The following is a 27440-nucleotide window of genomic DNA, read 5'->3' as shown; positions in this document are numbered from 1 at the left end:
GTCGGTTCCTGGCTTGGTGTGTTTTACTGAAAGATTATCTGTGTAATGTAATGATAGGGGGAATCTAAACTGCTAAACAAGGCAAATTTTAAAACGTTGGTCAATTAGATACATTTTAAGTTTTCTCTCTATGAATATAGAGATATTTGTCATGTTACTGGTAGAAAATTAACTAATTATTTGAAATCCATGTATTAGTTAAACTGAGTCAATCTGTGTGTAAATTAATCTCAAGGTCAGAGAAAATGATGTAGGAATGTTTAAAGAAGGTTTAGGTTATAAAATAATATCCTTAACTTGAAACATGCCATGGAGCACTGTGCAAACTGTGCAACATCCAAAATGAAAAGAATATGCCACAGCTTCAGTACAACTATTAGTCATGCACTCTACAAATTATAATTATTTTTTTTTACAAAAGAGAGGCCAGAAAGCCACAACATCTTTGCTGTGTAACACAAGCCGTGTGAGGAACACAGTAAACGAGGTAGAAAGTGCTGCGGTCAGATTAGACCAAAATTTAAGTTTTTGGTCTGCGTGCAAAATTATTTGTGGTGGAGAACTAATTTGTGGTTGTGGCTACATCATGGTCTGGGGATGTTTTACTTATCCTGGGTCAGGGAAGCTGGTCCGATTTGATGAGAAGATGGATGGAGCTAAATACTGACCAATCTAGGAGGAAAACCTTTTAGAGGATGCAAAGATCACTCCAGACAGTGGTGGAGGTTCACCTTCCAGCAGGACCGGGACCACAAATATACAACCAGAAATATAATGGTATTGTTTTAATCCTGAACATATTCGTGTTAGAATGGCCCAGTTAAAGTCCAAACCTGACTTCCAATAGAAAACCGATAACTTCAAAATTACTGTTCACAGACACTCTCCAATCAACCTGTTTAAGCTTGGGATATTTTGCAGACAAGAATGGGTAAAATATTTTGTGTTTAGCTAAGCTGCTGGAGACCTACTCTAAAAGACTAGAAGTTGTAATAATAGTGAACGGTGGTTCTACCAAGTATTGACCCAGAGGAGCTGAATACCGATGCACGCCACTCTTTCAGCTTTTCATTTCTATTTCTGTCTCATTTGCCTTCCTCTTCAAAATTAGTCTTTACGTTAACCGTTGCGTTGGTCTGTTACACAAAATCTGAATAAAATAAATTAACGTGAAAAAATGTAAAACATTGAAATGATTTAGATATCTTTATAAGGCCCTGCTTTTAATAATTTTAAGACTTTATTTTCGGTTAAACTTACTAAACATGCATGTAATTTTAAGCGGTCGCCTGCGCCATATTCTGCAACGCGTGGTTGCTGGTGTTGAGTTGTTTCCATAACAACCACGTATTACTATCAAACTAACCTAGCTTGCTGCTGGGATTTAAACTTTGAAGCTGCTTTTCTTGCTTAAATTTAAAGGTATCTATTGACCTCAACCGGAAGGAGAAATTAGTGTTTTACACCTTTTTTTTTTCTTTTTTTTTGGATAGAAAACGTTACGCTAAATTGTTTTGTTGTTCAATTTATATCATGCATCTATTGGTCGTGTTGCGCTTTTAATAACCAGCCCCCTCACTGAACTTTAGCTGGTTATTCACTTCATAAAACCTGTTTTACGGGATAGCTTTGAGTATTGCGCTTCAAATGTTCTAGTTGTGCTTCTTGGAATCGGGGACCTCGGTTAGCTGATGGTTATTAGCTCTTTTAGTTTAGTTTATGTATAAAGTGCCAGGTCAACATTGTCTTACAGGACTCCTTCCTACACGCTGTTTGGACTAGAATTACGTTTGATTTACGGATTTTCCTGGTCTAGATATGCAGAAAAATATTTATATTTACAAAATGTACTTCCTATTCCACTGATTTGTTTAGATGAAATATATTGCAGATGTTTTTAAGATTTTCACGCCATTTGCTGTTTTCATTTTGTCCCCTATTTGTTGCCGTAGTAATCATTTTGTGCATCTATTTCCGGCCACATCGTGGTATTTTTTCCCTTCTATCAATAACGTTTTTTGGTTACTTTGTGTGTTATTGTAAAATTTTTCAATCTTTTCAGGATCTACTTTTGAATTACGAGCAACTTCTCTCTCTAGCTCATTTAAGATCTTTTTCTTTCATACGAGTTTTGTGTTTCCCTTTTTATTTTACATCTTAAATCAATCCATTTTAAATTAAATTCGTTCAGACTTCTTTAATTCATTTATTTTCCCTCTCTAGTCTAATTCTAGAGTATATCATATTTCTCTGATGGCACCGGGACCTCCCTGGACTTTTCGGGCCCTGCGGCATGTGCCTAAAGGCCAGTATAGTAATCTGTCAGTAGCTACACAAATGCTGACAGCTGTTTATTTAGCAGGTGGAAAGGTGATATATAGTAAAACCTATTCTACAAGAAACGTAAAATCAAAGTGCAAAATTTAATACCTCGGTGTAAGGTCAAGCTCATAAAAAAGTCCCTTGGGATCAGAACATGAGGAAGCAGAGGAAACTGCTCAGACTGCACATGGGGAGGAGGGGCTCGTTATGGTTACTACACAAGCTGAGGGGGTCACCCAAACATTTGCCCTGCTGGGAAATGCTCACCTCTTGGAGTATGGTGAAATGTTTTTTAACAACTTATTATAAATCTGAGGTAAAGATAGAGATGTTGAACCTGTTTAGACATCTGAAGTTATTTTCCCTTATCAGACAGTTTCTGCGTGGAATTTGTTTGGATGTTATATCAGCTAATATTTGTGTATTTTTCCTACAAACGACCCAGGTCACAGCTGCGGGCTCTACAATTAGCTGAGAAATATCCTCTCTGAAGCCGAGCCAAAATGGTACATCTGACTGTAGATCTGATAGCTAAATCTAGAACACACTTCAAAAAGAAAAGGGGCCTCTCCTTGCTGCACTACCTGAAGACCCTCACCCATCTCTACTTTTCCAACAAGAATATCGAAGAGATTGTGAGTAGCCGACATCATCACTTATCCGTTGCTTCTGTTTTTCATTTTAAGTTCTCCTATTTTTAACATTTTTAGGGAGATCTGTCCATGTGCCGGAACCTCACCGTGCTTTACCTGTACGACAATCACTTAACAAATATTTGCAGCCTGGATTTTGCCTCCAACCTCACCCATCTGTACCTGCAGAACAACAACATCACTCATATGGACAATCTCTCCAATCTGCAGAGACTCTCCAAACTGTAAGTACAGACGGTTTTAATGTATTTAGTGTATTCAGTTTGAGCTCTTAGGTATGTGTGAACATGTGTGTGGTTTTCCTGCTCGTATTTTATTTTTAGGTATATGAGTGGAAACAGAATTCTAATGGTGGAGGGTTTGGAGGAGCTCCGCGGGCTCAGAGAGCTTCATCTGGAGAATCAAAAGCTGGAGCCAGGGGAGCAGTTGCTCTTTGACTCCAGGACCCTCCTTGCTCTTGCCGTATGACCTACATTTCACACTGTGCAGAACAGAAATAGCCACGTAGTTTGCTCCCTCTTTTATTTGTGTGTTTTTAAACACTGTTGATGTCAAAGAGACTTCTGTTGCTCAAATCAACTTGGACAGTTTAATTCGTGTCCCGTCCACGCTGTTTATAAATACACCATGAGTCTCAGCCACCTGTTTGGATGACCTAAAGAAATAGCTGTGAGTCTTTGGAAACACTGGAAGCTAACATTGAGATTCATATTTAGCACCAACAGTAGTTCAGATACATTGCCTTGTGAAAGTATTCGGCCCCCTTGAACTTTTCAACCTCTTGCCACATTTCAGGCTTCAAATATAAAGATATAAAATTCAAATTTTTTGTGAAGAATCAACAACAAGTGGGACACAATCTTGAAGAGGAATGAAATTTATTGGATGTGTCAAACTTGTTTAACAAATAAAAAACATGAAAAGTGGGGCGTGCAATATTATTCAGCCCCCTTGCGTTAATACTTTGTAGCGCCACCCTTTGCTGCAATTACAGCTGCAAGTCTCTTCGGGTTTGTCTCTATCAGTTTTCCACATCAAGAGACTGAAATTCTTGCCCATTCTTCCTTGCAGAACAGCTCGAGCTCAGTGAGGTTGGATGGAGAGCGTTCATGAACAGCAGTCTTCAGTCTCTTCCACAGATTCTCGATTGGATTCAGGTCTGGACTTTGACTTGGCCATTCCAACACCTGGATACGTTTATTTGTGAACCATTCCATTGTAGATTTGGCTTCATGTTTTGGATCATTGTCTTGTTGGAAGATAAATCTCCATCCCAGTCTCAGGTCTCTTGCAGACTCCAACAGGTTTTCTTCCAGAATGGTCCTGTATTTGGCCCCTTCCATCTTCCCATCAATTTTGACCATCTTCCCTGTCCCTGCTGACGAAAAGCAGGCCCAAACCATGATGCTGCCACCACCATGTTTGACAGTGGGAATGGTGTGTTCAGGGTGATGAGCTGTGTTGCTTTTACGCCAAACATATTGTTTTGCATTGTGGCCAAACAGTTGGATTTTGGTTTCATCTGACCAGAGCACCTTCTCCACATGTTTGGTGTGTCTCCCAGGTGGCTTGTGGCAAACTTTAGACGAGACTTTTTATGGATATCTTTGAGAAATGGCTTTCTTCTTGCCACTCTTCCATAAAGGCCAGATTTGTGCAGTGTACGACTGATTGTTGTCCTATGGACAGACTCTCCCACCTCAGCTGTAGATCTCTGCAGTTCATCCAGAGTGATCATGGGCCTCTTGGCTGCATCTCTGATCAGTCTTCTCCTTGTTCGAGATGAGAGTTTAGAGGGACGGCCGGGTCTTGGTAGATTTGCAGTGGTCTGATACTCCTTCCATTTCAATATGATTGCTTGCACAGTGCTCCTTGGGATGTTTAAAGCTTGGGAAATCTTTTTGTATCCAAATCCGGCTTTAAACTTCTCCACAACAGTATCTCGGACCTGCCTGGTGTGTTCCTTGGTCTTCATGATGCCCTCTGCGCTTTGAACAGAACCCTGAGACTATCACAGAGCAGGTGCATTTATACGGAGACTTGATTACACACAGGTGGATTATATTTATCATCATCAGTCATTTGGGACAACATTGGATCATTCAGAGATCCTCACTGAACTTCTGGAGTGAGTTTGCTGCACTGAAAGTAAAGGGGCTGAATAATATTGCACGCCCCACTTTTCAGTTTTTTTATTTGTTAAAAAAGTTTGACACATCCAATAAATGTTATTCCACTTCATGATTGTGTCCCACTTGTTGTTGATTCTTCACAAAAATTTTGAATTTTATATCTTTATGTTTGAAACCTGAAATGTGGCAAGAGGTTGAAAAGACAAGGGGCTGAGTACTTTCTCAAGGCACTGTATATAAATGGCAACAAATTTAGATGCTGAAGAAAACTTAATTTGAAGAATCCATGTGGTTTTCCAACACAAACATTAACCCTGCGATGTGTTTCCTCTAAAAGAAGCTCAAAATGTGTGTCAGTTACAAGTTTCTGTTTACGTTTCATACTTTTTCTTATATAACTGTAACACTGATGATCTGACTTCAAAAGCATGTTTCAGTGTCTCAGTAACATGACCTCCTCTCTCTTCATTTACATGAATTCTTTGGACAGGAATCTCTTTGTGTGCTGAATGTTAGTAACAACAACATTGAGGATATCAAAGAGCTGTCAGTGCTGAAGGAACTCCAAAATTTTTCTGCTGCTAAGAACAAATTGCTTTATATTGAGGTGAGTATTCAGTTATTTAAGACCTAACTTTTCTTCCATCTGTCAACTCAACTATTGGGAGGTTATGCGATCGACCAACAACAGAGAAATGCATGAAAGCGAAAAGTGATGCATTTTTTCTTCTAAAAAGTGTGGCATCTTTTTGTATTTGGCCCCCAGGAAACAACACTCTCTCTCTCTTTACCAGCTTTATAGAGACAATCTCCCCGATCTTCTTTGCAAAAATAACACCTGGCCATTCAGATTGGATGGTGAGAATCTGTGAACGTCTGTTTTCATCTTTAGCCACAGATTATGAATTGGATTTGACTAGGTCATTTCAACATTTAAACAGAGATGTCCAAAATTAGTCCAATTAAACCAGTCCTGCATGTAATACATGTTTCCCTACTCCAACGAGCCTGGTTCAAATGGTTAAGTTACCTCCTCAGTGCGTTTTTCCATCCATCTTCAAATTAACTCGAACAAACTTCACTGCCCCCGCTGAAGAAAAGCATTCCCACAGCATGCTGCTGCCACCACCGTGTTTCACTCTGGGCATTGTGTGTTTAGGATGATAACATAGCCTTTTGCATGTAGGCCAAAAAGTTTCATCTGATTAGAGCACCTTCCTCTACAAACTTTAAACAGGACTTCTAGCTTTCTTGCAACAACGGATTTCTTCATACATAGGTCACACAACTTTACCTTTGACCTGTCTCCTGTGTTTCCTGGCCTTCATGATGCTGTTTTTTCAATAATGTTCTCTAACAAACTTTGGAGGCCTTCATATAACAGCTGGTTTTATACAAAATTAACGACTAGCAGACTTTATTTACCTCTGAATTGAAACCAAATTTGATTTAGGGGAATCAGAGTGAAACACAAATACACACCACCTTCACTCACAACTTTGTGTTGGTCTGTCAAATACAATCTCGATAAAAAACATTGCTGCTTGTGGTTCTAAGGTGATAAAATGTGAAAAACCTCTAAGGCTGTCACTGTAGAAGATGTGAACTTGTTCTGAACCGAAAGCTTGGTGTAACTAGGGAGTGCCCTATTATAGAATATACGCAGACAAGGTATAGTAAAATTAGCTAATGAGGTTCACGTTGTTATTGCTCTGTAGCTTTCTGCAGTGGTGTGTGAAATGATATGGAGAGCAGGGTTGTAGGGGACCAAATCCTGCAAAACTCCTACCAGAGGTTCCCAGTTTGCACGACTTGCAAAGGATCCAAATTATGCAGCAAATCAGCAAGCTGCTCCCCAGAGACATTTCTCACTGACAGCTTTTAACTAGCACAAGTTTCTCTTTCCTTGAAAGGTGTTTTTTTTTCTTTAGTACCTTAGGATCCCATGTTTGATTTCCTTAACTCACAGAATATCACTTAATGAAGATTTGTCTTGCATGTGAACGTCTTGAACTGATTTACAAACCAAAGAGGCTGATTTTTTTAAACTCCACAACTTTGACAGCACTTTTCAAGCCTTTTATAATTGACTGATTCTTCATTGATGCAAATAAGTTTCTTTTTTTGACCACTGATGTAGGTAATTGTTGTGTATGTGTCACCCTCAACAGATATCTCCTATAATTTATACAACTCGTCTGCCACCATTGATTCTGCAAGGACAGCTCTCTAAAGGATCAATTTCTTTTTCTGCAGCATTTGGTGAAAATCCTGAGGAAACACTATGGATTTTTAAAATAGATTATGACAACCAGTCAGCCTGGGTGACAAATGGGGAGCATCTTCGGAGGCTGTTAGCCACGCACGGGGCAGAGAGGACAGAGGAATCGAAGTGCTGGTCAAATACAGGTTCATAACTGGCCCATCATTAGTTCAGTAAGGAGAGGCAGCCAAGTCTAGTGAGACTCCAGCCTGTGCTCCTCCACAAGCCCCCGCGTTGGGGGGCAATTTGGCGCTGGGCTCCTCTTCAGTGAGGGCCTTCTGAGTGACGGCCTTGACACGATCATTTATCAAAGCCTGGGAGCGCGTGGTGCTCAAGGGGTCCCCTCTGAACTGATTGCAGCTCAGTCTGGAAAAGTGGAAGCGCTTTGGCCAAGACAGGAAGGCAATGAACAATCAGAGCGTGTCCAGAGAGTATTCATATTTCCAGACTTGGATTAATGTGCCTTTAGATAAACATACAACTGCAGGCAACTAGCTGGAGGAGCCAGCCTCGCAGCGCTGCCCCAGGAGAAAACTAGTAGTTACATGACACCGGCGACACTGTTTATTAAAACAGACTGATGTGTTATTTATGCCTTTTTTTTTCCTATTGGCTTGTACCTCACATTAACCTTCCCGTTTACCACTTCTCTGAGGCTTTATCATGTGTTTGTCTCTGTTTGCTGTCATATTGCAGGCATGCGTTGTTTTGTTCAGAGCAACGTTAAAATTATTTCCTACTTAATTTACAAGCACAACAGTAAAGGCACTGATGGTCCCGTTGGAATCAGCAGCGATTACAACACGACAATAAGTAGATATGTTTCTGTTTGCAGGAGATGGAGGGTGTGTTCGAGCTCTGGCCTCAGCTGCTTGTGCTCGATCTGAGTGGAAATCCTGTGTGTAAAAAAAACAAGTACAGAGATCGCCTTATAACTGTGTGCAGAAGACTTGGTAAATGTTATAAATTTTCCACCTGAACACACACACGCTTAACTGCTTTACTCTAGCCGTTTTAATATAAAAACAATTATTTAAATATAAAAACATTGAAAAAGCCAATTGTTTTTTTTTTATGACTGATTTGTTTATACAGAGACTCTTGATGGTAGAGAAATTAATGAGTTAACCAGACAGTTCCTTATTAACTGGAAAGCATCAAAAGAAGCCAACAAGAGAAGAAACAACAATGAAATGTCGGCTTGGCCCGTGGTTACTCATCCTCAAACAAGTGAGTCACAAAACTTCTTTGTCTTATTGAATCCATCATTGATCTTTTACTTATAAATGATATTGAGTTTCTTTGGCTACAGTAAAATTCACCAGTCTTATTTTTTGTGTCAGTTTCTGATTTAATTCTTTTGTTGTTGTGGCTACAATTTGAAAACTCTCCTTAACCCACACTGACTTTGACTTTCATGTAGAATATAGAGAACACACCAGAGAAACGTCCCAGATGAAGGTTGCATGTTAGAGACCCTCTGATTCATCATTATTTCCCTTGTCCTGCATGTGTTTGGGCACGTTAGAATTTCTCCTGAGTCTGTGACTTTGTTTATGTTGCAGATGACTTTGATGTGGGTCAGGGTCCACATCCTGGCCGCATTTACCGACCCGTTAACAAGCAAGGCTGGGAGCCACAGCAGCCACCTAGGTCCATTCTACCGGTTAATCAAAGTCAGGGTCTGACTCTGTTTTCTTAGGTAGTAAATTAATACTTTATTTTTATTATTATTATTATTATTATTATTACTGGTGTGGTACATTGATAACTATCCTTGTATCTGTAATCCAGAAGTAGAAATTCTTACCTAATAAAATCAGTGACCTTTGTTTCTGACAAATAATTTTGATTGGAAAAAAAATATTTTCATGTAAAAATATTAGAATAAGCTAATTTTAATTTCTATCTAATTTTTTGTATATATTTTAAATTTTGTATAGTAATCATCCATTTTTGTTTTCCCTTTTTAATGTGCAGGGCACAACAAAGTCAGCCATGTAGCTGTCTCACCACCCATCTGAAGTCTTCAGATCTGTACTGGAAAACCATCAGATTCCAGTACAGCCTGCTTCTGTTTTGTCTAAACAACTTTTTAATCACAAGTCGATGTTTTATCTTTAAGCCAGGCAGTCTGGAGCTGAAATGTTCTAAACCTGTTGGATTATATTCATTTGTTTTAATGGCATATCCTCTAATTATTTCATTTCAGTAGCTAACTGAATTAATAATCTAGGAGAGAGTAAAACAGCAGTTCTTCTGATAATCCCACCTGTTTTATCTCTGATTAGATTTTACTAAAGAAATAAATCATTTGCACAACTTTTCCTTATGGTGTGTGTATTTTATTTATTTTTTTCTTCAAAAGGCTTTTGGTTAAATGAGTGAACCACAAGATGTAAAGTGGCACAAACTAAATGATCCGCCTGCCCTTTTATTACAAGTGCTAAGCTAACAACACATCCTTCTATTCAAACAACTCTGATGAATGATCTGAAACAATGAGGATGTATTTATTGTCATCTGAATGGGGCTTAAGGAGCCACGTGGCCGGGTAACCCCTGTAAGATGCGGGGTAATTAGGAGAACAAGCTTACTTAACCTTTCCAAAGTCCGCCTCATAATTAGTGGCCCGGAGCAGCAGTTACCCCATCCTTATAAAAACAATGTTTATTGAGGCAGTCTGAGAATATACATAATATGAATAATTCCTCTCATTAATTCGCCGACATCTCCGTTTGGAGCCATGGAAATCAGAGTGATTAATTTATGGGTCTCGTAAGAATTTCCTAAAGGCCCGTCTGTTGATTGCAGCGCCGGATTTTATTTATTAGTCGTTGCAATGAGCTTGCAACCCAATACAGCCTGGCAATTCGTCAAAAAATAAAAGAAATTATACCATCTTGTCTGTTTGTTTCAATGAAAAACAGCAATTTACGTGGATTTATATCCGATCAATATGGTGTGTGGGGTGGTGGGAGCGGGCGAAGGTATACGTTTCCTCCCGCTGCAACTTTTTTATAGGCTCCCCCTTTGCAGAAAATATACCGCAGCGTCAGGTTCGCAGCCAATTAGGGAGGGCTACGGCCGTCCGAGTTAAAAAGCAAGGGAGAGCCCTGCCTCTGGCGGTGAAAACAAGCCTTCAGACAGAGAAAAAGTTGAGCGAAGAGCCGGCTGCTCCGCTGTGAGGGAGTGTTAGGCTATGGGCCGAGGGATTAATAAACTCGGAGAGAATTTGCGCCACATGTTTCCAATAAATTAGGAGCTCCGGAGACTTTTGCGCACGCAGGTGAGGAGTTGGATGCGCGCCTTTGAATGATACTGAGGATACATGTTGAACTACGTCTGCGCAATCTGACGACTTGAAGGCCATTTTGGACTGTATTCATGACGTTTATCAATACAGCCATTTGGATAAATAGCAGAGGTAAATCTCACATATGCATATATAAGAACAAAATGCATGCTACAAAAAAAGGGCTCCTGGTGCACCAGAGCAGTCAGAGCATTTATTTGGGTTGCAGTAAAGCTGTTTGCGTGTATTTAGATTTTTCAAGTTTTGTTTGTCGGTTTAATTTGCACAAACAAGATCAGAGACATGTAAACTGCACTTTAAGCAAGTTTATTATAGAATCCAAGTTAACAGTTAAAAGAAATAAATAACTACAATAAATAATCATATTTTTGTCTCTAACTGGCCTCAGTAAATAATATATTTCTGACATTAAATCTACAGATTTGTAATACCCATATAGTGGGAAGTTAGTCGCCCCAGATGGACAGCGGTAATTGCTCCGGCTCGGTGGTGGATGTGGATGACAGCCCGGCTTCCAGTCCCAGCTCCAGTCCCAGTCCGGACGGCCGTGGTCGCGGTGAGCTCCACCGGTCCAGGACGCTCCAGACCGGCGCGCTCGGCGGCAGAGGACGCCCGGCGGCGGCCAACGCGGCGCGGGAGCGGAGCCGGGTCCAGACCCTGAGGAACGCGTTCTTGGAGCTCCAGAGGACTTTGCCGTCAGTGCCGCCGGATACCAAGCTGTCCAAACTCGACGTGTTGATACTAGCCACCACCTATATTGCCCATTTGACTCGAACACTGCAGGAGGAAGGCGCAGATGAAGGAGAGAGCACAAAACAAACAGAGGCGTTACACTCACTGAAAGGTGAAGGATACCTGCACCCTGTGAAGGTCAGTGCTATCAATCATCATCATCATAATGCTGGGGCATGACTAAATTTGTACAATTATTAAACAATTTCATAGTATCAGTTATTGCTTGTTAAAACTGAAACTTATATTAATTCAGTTAAAATTGTTTTTACAGAAATGGCCAATGCGATCCAGATTGTACGTCGGAGCAACTGGACAGTTCCTGAAAAATCCTTCAGATTCAGAGAATCAAGGCCCATCCTCCTCCTCTCAGTAGGCCTAATTGTTGAAACCGATGTTGAAATTCGCAAGAGCTCCAAAAAAAAAAAAAAAAAAAAAAAAATCAGACTGTCCTTCCACTGCAGCTCCAAGCTGATGTAAATTAATATATTCCGTGAATTTTACTGTATATAATTTGTGAACAAAAAAAAGCATGTATTTTCTTGTTTGTGTGTGCGCCATGCAGCTCCACGCATGTCCCAAGTCTGATCTCTGCAGACATTCGGTGGAGCCCGTCATGCTTGAGCGTGCACTGTGACTTGAGACATTTGCACTAAATGCATGTGTGAATAACTTAGCATCTGTCATGTGAAGTGGTGTGTCAGAGTGCCGACAATGGAGGCTCTTTATCTCATGTTTCTTATTTTTACATGCATGGCTGTAAATGTGTTTTTGTGAATAAATTACAAGAGAATGCAAAAAGACAAGTCTCCAAAGAATTTAAAACGCGTATAGCTGGCTATAATGACACAAAATGTGTTTTTTATTATCATTACTGGACATTTGGGATTAATATTATTATATTTACAAATGCTGTTTATAATGTAGGCTATTATAACATTCAGTCTAATATGGTTGTGGTGTTTGCTTTTATATGGAATAACGGATCAAATCAGAAAATATATTTATATGTATCCTTATAATAACGTTTCAAATAGCATCAGTAATAAACTACAGAAAGAGACCAAAGGAAAATGTAAAATAAAGCTGCTTTATCCTATAGCTCTAAATTGTAGTCGCTTTGTACACTAAAGTACGAGAGTCTCAAAAAAACTAACACAAAATAACCAGTTGATATGCAGCCTACTTGTTTATACTGCTGTTTAACACATTAACGAGTAGAACAAATTGTCCAATATATTTGTTCTGAGGTCACAATTTTAAAACTTGGGAACCACAATGTTTGAGACAATTATGCACAATACAACACATGTCTGAATTTTAGATTTTAATTATTTTTTTTTACTAATCCTACGACAAATTTTGATGCATCGATTATGATGCCGGTATCTTTTTTTTTTTTTTTTTTTTACCCGTACTGGTTCACTGCTTGATTAAACAAGAGGAGTGGCGTTTTTAGATGTGTTCAAAATTTAGCACAAATGACAGAAATACATGAACCGATTTTTATTATTATTTTTTTATTTTTTTATTGCTGAAACATAAAACGGAGTTTACTTGATTGACAGCACATTTATAGGACCGGTATTGCAGTTGTCGATTAGATATTGTGGTTTAACAGCGTGCTGTGCGTCTCGGTGCAATGCGCATCTCTGACGCGCAGGTAGGAAAAGGCAGAGCGGAAGAAGTCTTATTCAACGCCGAGAATATAATCGGAGCAGCCCTACCACCTCGCTGCTTAGTATTTCTACCACTACTGATGCGTTTTGTGGGTAAGTAGAGGTGAGCTTTATGTGTACGTATCCTAGTTTGTTAAATGTAGAAATCGATCTAGTTTCCCCCCACCCCCCCATATAGTTAGCTCTTTGGCGAGTGGTTAGCATAGATAGCACCCCAGCCACGTGGTTTAAGAGCAGCATGGTCTTTTTGTTTTTGAACCTCTACGTGTGAAAAGGCTGTTGTCCTGTTTGTATATGAAACGATGGTAAATCGGTGATTTCTGTTATTTGGTTTGTACATTTAAGACTGTATATTTAAGACGGTCCGCAAGGCCACGTGGTTTGGGTGAGTGCATTTTTCATTTAAAGAAAGTATTTCGGATCAGAACAACTTCCACATTTATATCAAGTGTTAATGTTTTTATAGAGAACAGCGTTTATAACCCCCCACGTGTTTCATTAAGAATGGGGCCTTTCACTGAAGGACAGCAATAAATCATTTTTTTTCGACACTTGAAAGGAGGAAACACGTCCCCTGGTGTCCATATTCTAATTCGAGCTGAGATCCATTGTTCAGAAAACCATCACAAAGGAGGTATGGTGATTTTAAAGGTTGTGACCTGCTGTTGAACCTGTCCTCAGATTAGCCATGTTAGCTGTGCTCCCAAGCTGTGTTAGGCTGTGCCCTTTGACCTTCAGGTGATCAGTCATCTGTCCTCACCATATTGGCTGTTCATTCAGTACATTTCATTCATCCAAACACATGGTGTGCCTGAGAGGGAATAATCTTTCAGGCTGGAAAACTCGAAGCCCTTACCTTGTCCATTCTGGTCTCATTTCAGATCATGTGCATCAGTCTTCACCATGTGGCTCTCTAAGGTGAGTTTATAACACTTCTGTATTCTTATCCTGGCAATTGCTGCAGTAGTGATGAGTTCACTTTTTTGCCGTTTACCCGTCAGACGATAAGATGGTGATAATGTGACAAACTGAAATGCCAGCACGATATAAAGGCCTTTCTGACTAGTAATATGCAATAGGTATGGCAAGAAAGATAATTTCTCTCTAATTATTTCCCAATAACTTAGATTTCCTGTGGTGATCTAGAAGCATCAGAGGTGCAATCCTGTGTTTGCTTCCAGAACGAGGTGAGCAATCTTGTTTAATTTCTTTTGATGAATTACATATATACCAATTAAATATATCAGACTAGATGTGTAATGACCAGAACAAGTTTAAAACAGTGCAGTGCTCCTCAAAAATGTTGAGGTTTCCTCTGTAAATTAGAAAAAAAAACTAACCAAAAGAAGGCAAAATAAAATTATGGAAAATATTGCTTTTGGTATTGGTGTCTTAGTTTTACAAAATTTTTGCTGTTTTGAGTTAGTTGAAACTACAGAAAGTAGCATCATTCACAGCTGGAATTGTGATGAATTCACCCATTCGCCGTTTACCCATCAGACATTAGAGTGGTGAGATTGTGATGACTGAATTTCCAGCTGCAGCCTCAGTTTCACCTGTAGTCTTTCTTTTTAATGTGTTATTTCATTACATTTCATCATGCCAAATAGCTTCTTGACGCTTCTAAAACGGTCTGAATTTTTCAGGTGATTGGTTGCAGGATTTTTAGAACAACAAATCGAGTGCTGGTAAGTTATTGCATTTATTCTACTCCTTGGGACTGGCTTATATTTCTAGTTGTAATGATGAGTTCACTTTTCGCCGTTTACCCATCAGACCAAAAGGGGTGCTGAAAATGTGACAAACTGAACTAAAACTCTGTTTTTCTATTATTAGCAATGATTGTTTTCATTTTGATTGATTTACTGATTTTTATTTTAGGAGTATGGATTTTGAACCAGTTGTGTGATGCTGACGTTCATCGCGCACAGATCATCGATCATTACAGACCTCCAAACTTTGTGTGGCCTTCAACCCCCCCCCCCCCTTGGTGGGAACCGTTTGGCGATGGCCTCTTCCTCTTCCAACATGACTGCACAAAGCAAGGTCCATAAAGATTGGATTAGAGAGTTTGGTGTGGAGGAGCTTGACTGGCCTGCTCAGAGTCCTGACCTCAACGTCATATTGAATCCTATGGATTACGAATGCTATATCGAGTAAGTGTGTGTTGTCATTTTGTTGTTTTTTATTTTATGTGAAAATGCATGCTTCTATTTGCCTTTTTTTACTTTTGGACCACTTTTTTTTTTTTTTTTGCAATCACTAATAAACTTTTAATCTCAACTGCTGCAGTTTGTGTGACTTTGATTTGTGTTGCTTATTTGGTTCTACCTTATGAAATATATTGAGACGTTACTCCTCTGTAATGTACGAATCTGCTCCTGGTGCGAATGTGTAGACGAAGCGCAAGATGTTCTGGTGGAGCTCGTCCAGAGCTGCGTCTCTCCTTCGTAGACCATCCACATCTCCCAAGTCGCAAGGAAAAACCGCGTCGGGTGGAACGACGAGGGCAGAAGCCCCTGGAGGGGGAGACACCAGTCCAAGAGAAAACAAAACGTACAATAAAACAACGTAGTCTCACAATATCTGAATCAGGTTTTTCTACAAAATAAACCGCATGATGTAACAATAGCATTTATCATTATCATGGTGGGAATTATCAGAGGGAAGTTGGTGGGTATAATATAGTCCATGTTGGCTGTATTCATTAGGTGTGTTGGTTCTGTTAAATCATGTTGACTTAAGTTGTAGAGTTTGGGTCTTTGCTTCATTTTGCTGCCAGTGTTCATTTCTATCCTATGACCCTTTTTATGTATAGAAAAGTGTCACACAAAGAACACAATGTTGAATATGAAGAGGAATATGTTATACAATTATATTCATTCTAAGAATCACAGTATTAAAACTGCAAATCTAAAATTATGGTTTAAAATGATCAAATTGTAAAAAAATATATATATTTGTTTAGCCCGCTTTCAAGATTGTTTCCCCAGAAAGGAACTGGCTGATTTCATCTCGGCCCAGATGACTCGGTTTGCCAGTTTGTGAAATTCAGAACCGAGTTGTAAGCGATTCAAAAACGTATTTTTCTGAAAGATGAATGATTTTGGTAAATAAAACATCTGAACTGGGTCCAGCATCCAGGGGTTAGTGTATTCCTTTAAAGTCTAACACCTACAGGTTTACCCTAACGGGGAATGATCGTAATTTAAAGAGCAATTAAAGTTTAGTAAATGTTTGGTTTTGTCGTAGCTTCATAGACACATAAAGTATTTTTTGGACAATTTCAGGAGCCCAATGTGTGCAGTTAAAGGATTATCAGTTCAATTTAATGTCACCTAAGTGCATTTTCACTATTCTTGACCAGAATATTGAATAAGTGTTTATATCTGCATAAAAATAAGTATGCGCAAGGTCGGTTTTTGTGTTTCTAAACATAAAAAAACATTTTCTAAAATCTGCTTTATCTCTTCCTTGTTATTAATTAAAAATAGGGTTGAAAGAAGTTGTAAATATAGCTGACAGATAAAATTATTGGACAATAACTGTATTGGTAGCGAAGAACGAATAACATCTCCCTCTTTGTTATGGTTGTGGTGAGGTGATTATGTGATGTGGACCACCAGGTAGGTCTGTTCTTGCTGTTGAGGCCTGAGGAGGTTTTGTTCTTGCAGTTTTGAACCAGATCAGTTTGTAGGTGATGTCTGATTTTGTTTGGTTCATCCTATACAAACTAGATGGGACTGATAACAAAAAAACATAAATGCATGCCTCTATTTTAAAGTGGCTCCTCAATCAATTCCAATAGCGTTGAAAGATTCATGCTATTCTAATTGATTGAGAATAGCACAATCAGCTGAGCACATTTTAGGGCAATATATGCTCCCATCTGCTGACGAGCATTATGGAGATTCTGATTTAATTTTCCAGGAGGACTTGGTACCTGCCAACAGTTAAAATTATGACTATAGTATCACTAAGCAGGATTGGCCAAAAAACACTCTGCACCTAAACGCCCACAGTAAGACAGTAGGTTATTGTCAAGAGCAAGATGAAAAGACGTGGGCGAGCTGCAACCTTTTCCTAACACCACAGCAGAGCTACAGGCTGGTCACCAGCAGACCACACTGCATTGATGCAAAAGGAGCCCCAACTGTATACTGTACAGTACATTGACATGTGCACTATAGTGAAATGTGGGTTTTAATTAGTTATAAGGCAGACTGAATAAAATGAACAGAAATTAACAGTGTGTTGAATCTGTCCCCAACAACTGTAATAATTCCCACCTAGATGATGATGTAAATATAAAACTGCAGCTTGCACACTTTAGGGGGCATGGAAAAAAACTACTACCGTGCTTGAGAGTGACAGAGTTTTCACACAGGAGCACAGCGATCACTGCATCTTCCTCCAGTACCTTAGTCCTGAGGCATAACTTGCAGTGGGCCTCAGCCAAAGAGATTCTGTGACCAAACAACAGGAAACTAATGAGACCGTGCAAATGACAGCATGCATGCTTGTTGACGTTCTGAAAACTGATTTTCTACAGGTAATGATTAAAACTGTGTCATTTAAGATTTAAATCAGTGAATCAAAGCTGCTGGATGTTTTGTGAAATAAATGTCTTCAGATTAAGAGCATAATGTGGCTTCCTTCTTCTGCCTACTTAGTGAAAACAGATTTATTTTCATAGCTTTTAGCTCCACATAAAAGTGTCACCACAGTAGAAGAGATTTGTAAACAGTTGTCATAATTTAGTGAAAAATGGTGGAGGGAGCAAAGCTTTGAGTTTGCATGCCATCCAGTGGATGATGCTGAAATTACACTGGAAAGCATGGTACTTGGGCAAATGTTGTGTTATACAGTGGTTGGTATTTTGCAGGAGAGCTTACAACAGTTTGATCGAGGCCAGAGAAATCTTGACACCCTGACTCTGAGTCCGAGCTCGACGGCTCGCCATGTAGTAACCATGGATCAGTTTCTTTGCTTCAGGGCTGAGCTCCGCTTGCAAACCCCGAGAATGAGCCACCAACTGAAAAACCAAGCGCTTAGAAAATAAAATAAAACAAACGTTAAATCAATACAAAGAACTTTGGAATAAAACTTGTTTGTAAACCTCCTTGTAATCGTCACTGGAAAACCCCCAGCAAGATGGATGGGGGCGACTTCCATGCTGTACAGCCTGCTGGAGGGTGTGGACAGCCTGGGCGAATACGCCCTGCTCTCCCACCCTGTCTCCACACTGAATGACGAGGCCAAAGGTTTCTGCCAGCCGTGCTTGAACAGGACCCATTTCCTGCTCACAATAAAAATAAATCAGAATGAATGTCCACAGTGCTGTTTTTAAAGCATAATGACCAGGAGTCTCTTTTTAAATGCTGAACATAAATTTGACCTTTTCCCAGCATAATTCTGACATTTGTAGATTTCTTTTCAAATACGCTGCTTTAGTTTTTGATTTATAAATTTCAGACTTCCTCATACTCAAATTTTCAGATTTTTCCTGAGCTTTTATAATACTTGAATACAAAGCATTTCCTGTAAAACGTTGTACAATAATCATTATCCATTTTCTGCACGTTCTACAAATCATTAAACAAGACGAGGCTGAAGTTAGCTTCTGATTTATGTGGTAAAGGTCGATTTTACAGCTTTTTATACATCTAGACAAACTATGATGAGGTTTAGTTAAAAAATCTTTATTTTTATCACTTAGACCAATTAAATCAGGATGGGGTTAACCTACACTAAAAGCTAATTCTCTAAAGCTAGCTGATGATCCTTTATTCTGTTTGAAAAAATCAAACAAATAGCGGTTTCAACTCTTTGTTTGGAATTTATGGAAAACTCAAGGGAAGAATCAGATCTACTTCAAAAATCTAATATTATAATTATTTAGAGGACCAGAAAAGCTGTAAAATGGCCCTTTGATCTGTGAGCTCCCAGTAAGTAACAAAATGGCGATGTTCAAACTGAAGGTATGATGTTGTAATTCAAAGGGAAATTATTTTGTCTAAATAAAAGTCAATGTGCTAAAATATCTAGTGTTTTTTTTTTTTTATTCAGTTTTGCCTTTTAGAAAAAAGAATAAGTAAGAAAGCCATTGAAATTCAAACATTTCTCCATACTTAGACCTGGAAAATGATAAATGCAATTTCTATTTTCTTCCAGACTTCACAAGACCATGTAGATGTGAAATGTAAGCCCTTTAGGACAACTAAACCGCTCTATCTTCCTTTTTTGCCTTCATGTCACCACTGGGTTGAGGGAAACTCTAAGTACATCAAAGAAATAATGCTGCCCAGAAATATCTTGTTGCATGATGTCAACATCAGGTTGTGACAACACTCACTGCAGTTCCCAGTATAGCTGGGTCCATCCTCCCAGACCGCTGAGAGGAGTCTGTGAGGGCCCAGAAACTGCACTGGACTGGAAAGAAAAGCTGCTGGTCAGCTTCCTCGCCGTACTTCTTCCCAGGGATGAACACAGATACAGATCGGCTCTCCAGAACTGACAAAATAAAGACATCCACTCCTAAACCTTCATTAAAAATGCAGAAAAAATCCTTATTTCATGTCTGACGGAAAAGTTTCTGCTCTTAATAAACCATGAGTGTAGTAAACCTGACTGTATGTAGTCCAGTTTGTCCTTTTTGTAAAAGCCAAGATCTCCCAGCATGCAAGTGCCCCCAGAGGCGAGTAATGCAGAACCAGCGTGGATGTTGGCGGTGCCGGCTCCGTGTTCGTCTCGGGACAGGCAGGCGAATATCTCCCCGAAGGCCTGATGCCTGACCCCACGACACGCCAAACTCAAACTGTACGTCATTAGCCTAGCACAAAGACAAGGAGGGGGCCGTTGGAGTCCAGCTTTGTATATATTTGATCCAATTATGGTTGATTCGTCACCAACCCCGTTTTACCTGTCTAATACGAGTGTATCATCTGTGACCGCGAGGAGATCCAAATTGTGAAACGCTTCGTTTGCATCTGTTCTAGTTTGCACCAAGCTTAGCAGCAGGCACAGTTTAAGTGTGTTATACGAGCCAGGAGGAGTCAGGTCCGACCCGAAGCAGTGAGCTACGATGGCAGGGAACCTCCAAGGAGAAGAGGCCATGCAGTCTGACAGCTCCAGGAATCTGGGGGACGCTTTATGGCAGCCTGCAGGCAGAGTTGTGAAACATGACAAAACCTAATAGAGAAACAGTGCCTTGCCAAATGTACATCCCATAAACTCTTTAACACACTGTCACATGTCACCAGTTGCCTTTAGAGGCCACCTAATTAGCAAACAGAGTAAAGTTGTGTCTAATTTAATCTCAGTATAAATATATTTGCCCTGTAAGCCTAAGAGGTTTTAATAGAGAACATTAGTAAACCAAGACCAGGAAGTCCAGAGAAGTCAATGAAAAGGTTGTGGAAAAGCTTAGAGCTGAGTTGTCTTTGAAACAATATCCCAGGCTTTGGACATCTCATAGAGTTCAATCCATCATCTGAAAATGTAAAAAGTACCTATCTGAGACACGGTCGTCCACCTAAACTAACAGGCAGGAAAATGACAGTTTCAAACAGAAAGGCAACCCTTGTTAACATTGGAGGAGCTACAGCTCAGGTGGGCTAATCTATTGACACAATAACTATAAATCATTAAATACACCAAACTGACCTTTGTGTAGGAGTGGCAAAAAGAAAACCACAAGTAAGCTCAATTAAAAACTATAGGAGACAAAGGAGGAAGTAGGTAAGTTAGTCAGATTAGATTAAAAAAATGGCATGTGTGGTAGAAAGCTAACACTGCACATGACCCTGAACACACAATCCCCACTGTGACGCATGGTGGTGGCAGCATCATGCTGCGAGGATACTTTGTTTCAGCAGGGACTGAGAAACTCAAATCTTTGTAGAACAATACATGAAGATTGGGGTTGTAACCGGAGGTGGGTAGAGTAGCCAAAAAAGGTACACAAGAGTAGCATTAGTTTAACATAATTATCCAAAGTAAAAGTAAAAAGTAGCCATCCTAAAAAAATACTCATAAGTAAAAAATGTAAAAAAAAAAATAAATAAATAAAAACGTGTAAAGATTTCTATTAATCTATCACTGTATGGATGTGAGCTGTCTTACGCTGTAGCTCCCACGGTTGGACACTGTTTGCCTCTACACTCCAGGTGATGCTTGGCCACTGATACACAAGCGAGGGAATGCCCACCACCCTGTAGAGTCGACCGATTGTCATGGAGTGGCAAAGCTCATCTGTGTGAGAAGGAAGGAAACAAAGTAACAACACTCAACAGGCGCTGTTCTCTTTTGCTTTACAATTATTAAAGAGACATGCACACTAATTACAGCTCCTGCCAAGAGAAACAGAGTGAGGCGCTCAGAACAAAGATTTCTCTGTGAGCGGCCTGCACGGCTAGCTAATGAGTGTTCCTTGAACTTATTAACATATATGTTTAGTAACAGGAACCCGGTGTATTGGGTTCCTCCACATGACTGGGTCAACAGAATATGTTAATCCTGCTGCTGAAATTTGCTGAGCTCCCATGGGTCCTGGCAGGACATTATTATTAGAAGGGACAGAAACACCTAATATCCCTGCATGAGACACTGTTGGTTGCACGAAAATCCATTTACTCTCTCCTTCTAAGATTATGCTGCAGAATGAACGCTCAATTAGATAGCTGCAGAAAACGAATGGCTAACATCAATAGATGTGACTGCAAATATAAGCAAATCTGACCCCGTTAGGCATGACTGGGAGCGAAGGTAATGGAAAAAAATCTGGTTGTGCAAACAAATAATACTCTATGCAAGTTTCCATCCATCCATCGTCTATACCTGCTTGTCCTTGCAGGGTCGGTGGACCTTGCAAGCACAGGACGGGGGGCTGGTGCCTATCTCCAGCGGTCATTATTGCTCTACATAAAGATGGCCTAGGCTATAAGAAGATTGAGGGTCAGCCTGTCAGTGCTCAGACCATACACTGCACACTCCATCAAACTGGTCTGCATGGCTGTCATCCCAGAAGGAAACCTCTTCTAAAGATGATGCACAAGAAAGCCCACAAACAGTTTGTTTGCTACAGTTCATTGAGGGAACCATGAATGCTAGCATGTACCGTGACCTACCGATGCAAAGCATGATCCTGAGCCGCGGGGCAGTATTCCAACATGATAACAATCCCAAAGACGCCTCCATGATGATCAATGCCTTCCCAAAGAAACTGAGGGTAAAGGTGCTGGGCTGGCCAAGCATGTCTCCAGACCTAAACCCTACTGAGCATCTGTGGGGTATCATCAAGCAGAAGGTGGAGGAGTACAAAGTCTCTAACATCCACCAGCTCTGTGATGTCGTAATGGAGAGGAATGAGAGGAAGAGGATCTGTGAAGCTCTAGTGAACTACATGCCCAAGAAGGTTAAGCAGTGCTGGAAAATTATGGTGGCCACGCAAAATATTGACACTCTGGACACAATTTAGACATTTTCACTTAGGGGTGTACTCACTTTTTTTGCCAGCAGTTTAGACATTAATTGTTGTGTGTTGAGTTATTTTGAAGGGACAATTTACAACAGTTATACAAGCACATTGACTACATTACATTCCATCAAAATGTCATATCTTCAGTGTTGTCTCAAGAAAAGATATAATAAAATATTTACAAAACATGTGAAGGGTGTACTCACTTTTGTGAGATACTGTATGATGGAAAACAGATCTTCATTGAACCTGACTGAGCTTCAATCTGTAATAAACTCGTTGGCCATAACTACAGTAAAATGTTTTTAGATTTTTCTGTCAGGCTGTTATGCACTTCTTTCTGTTGGTCTACGAGACAAAATATGTTGCAGTTTTTGGCTGTAACGCGATGAAATGTGCAAAAGTTCACTTACTTTTGCAAGGCTGCGTGGACATTGTTAAAAAGAAGAAACAGAAGAGTCGCTGTAGACTTGCACACTTACCTCTCAGAAACAGAGTGACAGATTGGTATCTGAATGAGCTCTGCTGATGGCCTCTCAGAACATCTAGCGCTTTAACATGGATCAGCTCCACCAGCTGTTTGTCTGTTTCCAAAAGAGAATTAATCAAATATGCACATAAAAAAAAAACATAGCAATTCATAAACAATCTGACATCACCTCCTAAAACTCTAAACTTCACATCTTCTTTCAGCTGTGAGCTGCAGATCATGCAGCTGAAGTCGTTTCTCACAGTGGCTGATTCAGTGGCTCCGGGTGCATGGACTCGGATGTGGTGGAACCCTTTTAAACAAAGGTAGCTCAGAGAGTTTAATAAAACGCAAATCCAACCTAAAAGTGTATCAACTGTTGTCAGACCGCTAAAAAATGCAGTCCGCATGTACAAACCAGTGAAAACGGCTTTAACAACCCCTAATTTCTTTGTATTTGGCTAGAAAAAAACTGATGGCACTGATTTGTTGAACTTTGCTTAAACATAAGGTAAGGATTTAAGGCAATATAGAGTTTATGCAGCCCTCAGGAGTTTGAAAGTCAGTATTTGCTATGATCATTTATTCTTATGTGTAGACAGATATGATTTAGTCCTTTGGTTAAGTTGTTTTCTTATGCTGGAATGATTCATAGGAAAACTAAAAAACACCAGAGGAAAAAAAGATGAAAGGGACTTTTCGAGACTACTTGAATAAAAATAAATGTGAAGACGTCTGGCACGCTGGCAACAAATACGATGAAAATGATGGGTGGGTTAAGATTTCTAACAGTACTGAATAGAGCAAACGAACCCCAGAGAGGTATGTGTTCAAAATTCATTTGTAAAATCTACCTGTAGAGCCAGGGCAGTCGTCATCAGTGCAGAGGAACCTCGCGCCCTGGGTGTATTTCGTGACCCTTGTCATGGCAATGACCGCCCCTTCCATGGAGACCGGTGTCATAGGACCAAACACTCGGTGGAAACTACGAAGGTCCAGCGTGTACTCGGGGAATGGAGGAAGGTGTGTAAAAGACAGAGAAACATTCACCTCAAATGAAAATAAGAAAAATAAAGTCAGCATGAAGCACCTGGACTCTTTCTATTAATACATAAATCAAAATACAGTGCTTTGTAAAAGTATTCATGTCCCTTATAATCAAACATTTCTATGTATTTTATTGGGATTTTAGGTAATATGCCAACAAAACTAGTGCACAGCCGTAGAAAGAATGAAAAAGCTTAAATTAAAATATTTGTTTTCAAATAAATATGTGAAATATTTGAATTCAGCCCCCTAAGTTAATACTCTGTAAGTTCACCTTTTGCCAAAAGTACAGCTACAAGTTTCCAGCTCAATCTGATTAGATAGAACACATCTGTATACAACATCTTTCAAGTCTTGCTACATATTTTAAATCTGGACTTTGACTAGGCCATTCAAACATAAGAATATGATTTGATCTAACACATTGTAAATCTGGCTGCATGTTTGGGGTTGCTGTGCTGAAGGAAGGTGAACCTCCACCCTGGCCTTATGTCTTTTGCCGTCTCTAACAGGTTTTCGTCTATGATAGTCCTATATTTCCTGCCTTCATCTTCCCATTAACTCTGACCAGCTAATAAAGAGATGCATCCCCAGAGCATTGTGTTGTTCCATAGTGGGTGATTGGGTTCAGGGTGACATGCAGTGTCTTGGATGTGGGTCAAACTGTTTTATTTTGGTCTTATTTGACCAGAGCGCCTTCTTTCACATGTTTGCGGTGTCTCTATGACTCGTGGCAAACTGTGAATCGGACTTCTAATGACTTTCTTATTTCATAAAGGCAAAATCTGTGAAGGATATGACTAATAGCCGTGTCAATATTGTCTCCCACCTGAACTGTGAATCTCTGCAGCTCCTCTAAAGTTACCATGGGCTTCTCGGTTGCTTCTTTTGAGCAATAAGCTTGTTGCCTAGCCTGCCGTATTAGGTCCACAGCCATGTCTTGATAAGTTGGTGCCATACCCTCTGGAAGATGTTGAGTGGTTTGGGATATTGTTTTATGAACTAACTCTGTTTCTCCCTGACCTGCCTGATGCATCCCATGGACTTCATGATGTTTGTTCACTAATGTTCTCTAACACACCTCTGACACCTTCCAAGATGTCTTGAAACTGAGATTTAATTACTAGACTCGGCTAACTGCCCACTCTTAGGTTTTTATTTGTAGAAATCTCTGAATACCATGTGTCATTCAAAATCCCAATAAGGTTTGTAATAATCTAACTAAACTCCATTGGTCATTACAGTTTAGTTATCAGGTATACATGGTTTCATACCTGACTCGCTGTATGTATTTTTTCAGTAAGTGAAAGTGTCTTTATAGCCAAGAAACAAACCTGAATGAAGAAATGAGGACATACAGTCAGCCTTACTGTACAGATTCAGAAGAATCTCATTTTAGCTAGGTGGTTTTAAAGTTTTCACTTACTGACTGAAACAGCACAGTCGCCCTGAGGGGGTCATGCAGGACATAGTCCCCTAATCCAGGATCTACTTCTATTAAATCTGAAGGATTTACCAGAACCCTGAACCTGTAGACTGCCGCGGTCTGCTGGGAGTCTGGCGATAAGGAGCAGACGTTAGAAACGTTAAACCAGAAGTGATGTTAGCCTTCACATTCAGCTACGCCATAGCAAAACAATACCGTGTAGCAGTCTGCAGTCGCCCGCAAGCTTCTGAAGACCACCACTTCTGTCTAAATAGATCACAACTGATTCTTTCAACGATAAAATATCAGCCATTTGTTTAAAATCCTTTTTTTTTTTTTTTTAAGAAGAAAATCTAGCGAAGGTTTTTGGTTTTGGTTCAACACGACGATGAAGTTAGCTTCCGATTCGCGGCATTAGCTCGGGGCTCCTGATTAAAGGCCCTTTAATCTAGAGGACATTTAAACCTCTAAATCTAAAACATTTAGAGCAATCGAAGTTAAACTGAGATGTTTCGTTCTCATCATATATATATATATATATATATATATTATAAAGCAGAGTTTATGATTTGTAATTTCTTTTTATTATTATTAAGACAAATTAATAATTATTTGACCACTACATACATAGACAGATAATCCCAGATTATAGACAGTGCTTTTTTGATATTTGGGAAATTTAAACCTTCTTCTAAAAAGACGGAAAGGCACTTTTTTTGTGTGGCTGAGGCCTCATTAGGAGTCTAACATGAAAACTACACATTCTGCTTAAACTAGCTCAAACCTAGACAGAATTATTCCAAATTAATGACCGATTAAAAATACAGCTTGGGTCTTTTCAAAGCTTTATTATAGTTGTGGCATTTAAATATAAAGGTTTTTGTGTCATACCTTTTAGCTGGAAGTTTATAGTTGGCTGGGTCTCCATTTTTAGGCTCCACTCAGTACAACAGAAGAGAAAATATTCAAGTTGTTGCATCTTTTCTTGTTTATTTTTTATATATATATATATATAGATTCCTCTTTCTGAAAGTGTTTACAGTTTTATCTCACCTTTCTTCCATCTCAGCATGGATGATTTCTTTATCTGCTGTTTTCAAGTTGGACCCCTACTGAGGTGGTTGCAGGCAAAACAAAAAGAAATAAAAAAACACCTTAAAATCTGTCATTTTCAAAGTTTCACTAATTGGATAGAGGCTTCAGAAATCACCAACTGTGTTTTATATAATCTGTCATTAATGTACAATAATTCTCTCCATGCTTTGGCTACCTGGGTGGCATAATTTTCAAGTTGGACTTTCTAAAGTTCTCAGGCTAAAAAAAAGCCTTATGTTTGAGACTGTCAAACATTGGATAAAGGTTTTACAAACTAAACTGTATTTTTTATGATCGGTCAGTGTACAATAATTCTGTCAAGGTTTAAGCTTTTCCTGTGTTGTAAACTCAATCTAAATTTGTCTATCTACATTTTCTTTTTGATTTTTCACAAATTTAAAAGGATTTACAAATCACAAACCCTGTTTAAAAATGCCTTTGGTCAACATAAAATATCTCAGTTCTAGTTTTACGTATTTCCAGCTTCGAGACAGAGCGGGTCAAATGTCTTCCAGACTCATTCAATTGAGAGGAATGGCCCTTTAATCAAGTCAGAGGCAGCTGTCTACAGGAAGGATGAACCTTCCTATGCATGCAATTCTGATGCAAATCAGATAACTGGGCCTTGTAGCTTTGAACCCTGAGTCAGCAGCACGACAGAACAGACTCACCTAAAGAAAATGCTGTCTTTATAAATATATATTTTTTTTAAATCCAAGAGTTTTTCAGTATCAATATTTTTGTTCCATGTTCACACATTTTCTTTCAGGATCCTTGTTTTCACAGACAAAATGTCTTGTTTCCAATTATATATTTTTGGTACAGAGT

The 27440-nt window shown here is 39.4% G+C and overlaps 3 protein-coding genes and 1 long non-coding RNA gene across 11 annotated transcripts; 3 read left to right on the top strand and 1 right to left on the bottom strand.

Annotated features, from left to right (window-relative positions):
• The first annotated feature begins 1300 nt into the window (after positions 1-1300).
• Positions 1301-9698, top strand: ppp1r42 (protein phosphatase 1, regulatory subunit 42). Of its 4 annotated transcripts, none has more exons than XM_047349301.1 (9): positions 1301-1422; positions 2768-2957; positions 3033-3199; positions 3299-3437; positions 5598-5714; positions 8206-8323; positions 8466-8600; positions 8936-9072; positions 9351-9698. In XM_047349301.1, the coding sequence occupies exons 2-8, from the start codon at positions 2826-2828 to the stop codon at positions 9070-9072; spliced, it is 945 nt and encodes a 314-aa protein (XP_047205257.1). In that variant the 5' UTR covers positions 1301-1422; positions 2768-2825; the 3' UTR covers positions 9351-9698. The 4 variants fall into 4 exon arrangements, with proteins under 4 accessions (XP_047205257.1, XP_047205260.1, XP_047205259.1 ...); XM_047349304.1 differs by having other exon boundaries at positions 1369-1421; positions 2761-2957; XM_047349303.1 differs by lacking the exon at positions 1301-1422 and adding an exon at positions 2477-2597.
• Positions 9699-10456: 758 nt separating this feature from the next.
• On the top strand, positions 10457-11881 carry LOC124857820 (transcription factor 24-like). 3 transcript variants are annotated; one of them, XM_047349307.1, is made up of 3 exons: positions 10457-10659; positions 11107-11556; positions 11693-11881. In XM_047349307.1, exons 2-3 carry the CDS (start codon positions 11146-11148, stop codon positions 11792-11794), a joined length of 513 nt encoding a protein of 170 aa, XP_047205263.1. In that variant the 5' UTR covers positions 10457-10659; positions 11107-11145; the 3' UTR covers positions 11795-11881. The 3 variants fall into 3 exon arrangements, with proteins under 3 accessions (XP_047205263.1, XP_047205261.1, XP_047205262.1); XM_047349305.1 differs by having other exon boundaries at positions 10459-10797; XM_047349306.1 differs by lacking the exon at positions 10457-10659 and having other exon boundaries at positions 10868-11556.
• On the bottom strand, positions 11356-27355 carry mcmdc2 (minichromosome maintenance domain containing 2). 3 transcript variants are annotated; one of them, XM_047349294.1, is made up of 15 exons: positions 26409-27355; positions 25518-25648; positions 25366-25425; positions 23899-24094; positions 23235-23357; positions 23058-23159; positions 21222-21350; positions 20020-20257; positions 19724-19929; positions 19453-19640; positions 18217-18396; positions 17993-18132; positions 17454-17563; positions 15429-15616; positions 11356-11463 (listed from the first exon to the last, which is right to left on the bottom strand). In XM_047349294.1, exons 1-14 carry the CDS (start codon positions 26494-26496, stop codon positions 15450-15452), a joined length of 2058 nt encoding a protein of 685 aa, XP_047205250.1. In that variant the 5' UTR covers positions 26497-27355; the 3' UTR covers positions 11356-11463; positions 15429-15449. The 3 variants fall into 3 exon arrangements, with proteins under 3 accessions (XP_047205250.1, XP_047205249.1, XP_047205251.1); XM_047349293.1 differs by lacking the exon at positions 26409-27355 and adding an exon at positions 25734-26355; XM_047349295.1 differs by lacking the exon at positions 26409-27355 and adding an exon at positions 25734-26348 and having other exon boundaries at positions 19453-19610.
• Positions 15191-16554, top strand: LOC124857821. The gene is made up of 2 exons (XR_007035691.1): positions 15191-15253; positions 15496-16554. It is a non-coding gene; the product is annotated as an uncharacterized LOC124857821 (long non-coding RNA).
• Positions 27356-27440: the final 85 nt, after the last annotated feature.

Source organism: Girardinichthys multiradiatus, chromosome 21 (genome assembly GCF_021462225.1).
Source record: "Girardinichthys multiradiatus isolate DD_20200921_A chromosome 21, DD_fGirMul_XY1, whole genome shotgun sequence".
In the NCBI taxonomy this organism is placed as follows: Eukaryota; Metazoa; Chordata; class Actinopteri; order Cyprinodontiformes; family Goodeidae; genus Girardinichthys; species Girardinichthys multiradiatus.
The sequence above is the reverse complement of the archived record's forward strand: the minus strand, read 5'-3'. Positions and strand labels throughout refer to the sequence as shown.